The sequence below is a fragment of the Prorops nasuta genome, unplaced genomic scaffold (assembly GCF_024137725.1).
Source record: "Prorops nasuta isolate Cenicafe-Biocafe unplaced genomic scaffold, Cenicafe_Pnas_1.2 PNAS00016, whole genome shotgun sequence".
Taxonomy (NCBI): domain Eukaryota; kingdom Metazoa; phylum Arthropoda; class Insecta; order Hymenoptera; family Bethylidae; genus Prorops; species Prorops nasuta.
In genome coordinates, this window is record NW_027116813.1 from 5,262,631 (window position 1) to 5,266,201 (window position 3,571).

Below are 3,571 nucleotides of genomic sequence, written 5' to 3' on the forward strand. Positions count from 1 at the left end.
TTATAACGGATAATAGAAGAAATTAAGTTAAAATAACCACTTACACTTAATTCTCTACGCTTTTATTAATTATGTTGGAGATCGGAGTATAGGTACGAGCGGTCTGGGACTCTCAGGCCGTCTCGCTCCCGCTCACACTCTGTCTCTCTTGATCCTACCTCCAACAGAGGCCGATAGGTGGCCTACGGCGTAGAACTCTCTCTCGCTGTTATTATTTGGGTCTATTGTACATATCAATACCCAAGAGTTCTGTGATAAGCGCGGCTCGTTTCAGTCAGTCTAGGCTCTAGACTCTGTCAAACTTTTGTATGATTAGCAGCTTAGCTATTCCTCCCTTCCTGCGACGCCACTAAGTCTCTTAGTACGCATTTCTGCTCCATCGTCGATTTCTTGGGCTCCAAGAAATCGTTTTCCTTTCTCTCTATCTTCGTTGCCTGGGAGTCTCAGGTACGGGGAATCCTGTCCGGGGACCTGGGGACCACAGGGTTGGGATTTCGTAGTTGTAACTTTGGGTGGATTATCAATTTGCGGCTCAGCCTCCTTTGGAGCACTTTTCATTCTTTTGTATTTTTTTTTCAAATCAAATAAACTGATTTTACCAGATTTCCTGGGCGTTGTTTTTGTCACCCTGGAGCCTTCCTTCCTAGACCTCCTTGCGGATATCACCCAATCAACTTTCAAACAAATTTCTGTTCCTTCGAGCCGGATATAACCGGTACATATTCAATTGAGTTGAATTTTGATTAGTGATTCTTCGAGGTGACTGGGGGAGTGTCTCTGGTGGCAAAATGGTAACGCAGGAGGAAATACTCATGTGCGCAGGTCACGTTAGTCTTTATTGCTCAGAATTAGAACGGCTACTGGTCAACACCAAAAAGCGTGGTATAGGTAATTTTACCGTCCCTTATTTAAATGGTCGTCTGGCTAGTGCCAAGGAAATTCTCGCGAAAATACAAACGAATCATGTGACGATCACTAATCATTTATCGGAAAAAGATTTGCAACAGTTTAACTATACGACACAGAATACTTATGAGCGAGCTATGACGGCGTATTTGACTGCGGAAGAATACATTTTAGAGCAAATCGAGAATTTAAGCGGTGAGCAAGTCGCTCCTGTCACTGCAGGGCGGACCCATGCTCCCTCGTTGAAACTTCCTAAGTTAGATTTACCCAAGTTTAGTGGTGACTATTCTGAGTGGTCAACCTTCTATGACTCTTTCAAATCAATGATTCACGATAATTCGACATTACCAGGTGTTCAAAAGTTTCATTATTTAAAGGCATGTTTTCAAGGAGAAGCTAGCTCAGTAATTCGATCCTTAGCCGCCAGTAACGATAGTTACTTAACAGCATGGAATGCATTAGTGACTAGGTATACAAATGAACGAATTATTACGTCTAACCTTTTTAGCAAACTAACGCTCATTCCGAAAGTCTTCGCTGACAATCTCATGTCCATGAAAACACTACGCGATACAACTAAAGTTGCGCTAGACTCGCTGAGGACATTAGGATATCCAGTTGATGGTTGGAGTGCCATATTGGTCCACATCCTCTCAAACAGGCTAGATCAAATTATCACTGTGGAATGGGAGAAGGAAATAAGACGTGTATTGAAATATCCTTCTATCACTCAGTTTTTAGAGTTCATCACCGAGCAGATTAATATGCTCGAATCTATTAGTAATAAATTCAAAGGTAGTAAACAAACTACTGATAAAACTTCTCGTCCTAAGTCGTTGAAATCACTCAACGCAATCGTTGATAATGCAAAATGCTTTTATTGTGACGCGGATCATCCTCTCTATCAATGCAACAGCTTTATTGCCTTGAACCCTCAAGCCAGATATAAAGCAGCGCAAAATAACTCACTTTGTATCAATTGCTTGAGACCTGGACATTCGATATTGTATTGCCGAAGTAATTCTCGGTGTAAAAAATGTTCCAAGGCACATCATACGCTTTTGCATTTTGAGAAACAAGCTAATCCGACGCCTCAACGTAATTCATCTCAAGCTGCTTCACCCACGAGTCTTCAAACCATTGATCAGTCTTCGACTTCTGTTGTTGCTCATGTGAGTGCCATGGATGAACGCACGACACTCGTTGCTACGTTTCTTGCACGCGCTACAGCACCAAATGGCCGTCAAATTATTATTAGAGGCTTAGTCGACCCGGGTTCACAAACGTCGTTCATGACGGAAAATCTAGCCCAGTTATTAAGAGTTACACGCCGCAAAGTTAATGCAACGATTTACGGAGTCAAAGGAGGTGCGGTACATAACGTCTCGAGCAAAGCTGAACTCATCTTACAGTCAGTTAAACACGATCAGGCCTCACTCAAGGTGACGGCATTAATTTTACCAAAGATCACGAATTATAGTCCTCGGTCGTATTCACCTCTTGAATTCCCTCAATTAGGTTCTCTGGACCTCGCGGACGAAAGTAGACATACTATGCCGATTCTAGCCCCCCCCCCCCCACTCCTGTCCACTCGGCTGAGCCTGGTTGCGAGGTAGTGGGGGGAGCCAAGAAGTGCTAAGCGGTGGTGGTGGGGGAAATCGGAGGCTCCACGTGAGCTCGCAGCAGGTAGAGGCGAGAGGGTTGCGAGGGTGCGGGAGGATACTTGCGGCATTTTTACGTCACACCCCCACTCCTCTGACTTTAGGCCCCAGTTGGTAAAAGCAGTTTCCTAGATGGTAAAACAGATTCCCCCTGCGTTGATTTTTTCGCTCGCATAACCTTGAATCTTTGCAGCATATTACTGACCCCGCTGAGCCCCCTTTACCCTAAATGTAGCTGAGTGTGTTGCTTTTTTTCCATAGCTCAGCAATTTTTAAACTAATATATAATAGCATCTGCAAATATTTGATTTATTCATTGAGTGCTCGGGGTGCAACTTACTGTCCAGTACTCTCTCTCTCTCTCTCTCGAGTAAATAAATCGGTTGAGGGAGCAGGGACAACAGTTTAACACAATTTGTCCAAAAAATCCTGAAGATTGAAACGATGGCTCCAACATTTGTGGATTTTCAAGGTTTTCGATTGAAAGATAAATCATTCATAGTGAAGGAATTTGCAGTCTTACGCGATGGAAAAGTGTTTCACATTTTATTTTCACCACCGTTTCCATATACATGGTTAAATGAGGCGGAGATAAAGCAATCAAAGTAAGTATAATTGATTTTCCAAATATATATCTTTTTAAGTGATAAGTTTCTTGTTTTTCATTCGATCTAGCTGGTTATATTATAATCATCACGGTTTAAATTGGATGGATGGTTATTCGCCTTACTATAGATACAAAGAGGTTATAAGGAAATATGTGAGTTCAAATGAGGATGAAGAGATTTTCGTGAAGGGACTCGAAAAGAAGAATTGGCTTAGTAATATCTGCGATTTTGTTATAAGCGATATCGATGAATATGAGTGGGGTGATTTTAGACTGAAAGATAGTAATAGCAATACACACCTACCTACATGTCTAAACCATAATATTATGTGTGCGTTGAGGAATGTTTAATAAAAGTGTAAATAGTGTAACGAAGTTCCCCGTTACGTATACGAGA

At 42.0% G+C, this 3,571-nt stretch overlaps 1 protein-coding gene across 1 annotated transcript; it reads left to right on the plus strand.

Annotated features, from left to right (window-relative positions):
• The first annotated feature begins 788 nt into the window (after positions 1-788).
• Positions 789-2,699, plus strand: LOC136779314 (uncharacterized). The gene is made up of 2 exons (XM_066736847.1): positions 789-2,448; positions 2,590-2,699. The coding sequence occupies exons 1-2, from the start codon at positions 789-791 to the stop codon at positions 2,697-2,699; spliced, it is 1,770 nt and encodes a 589-aa protein (XP_066592944.1).
• Positions 2,700-3,571: the final 872 nt, after the last annotated feature.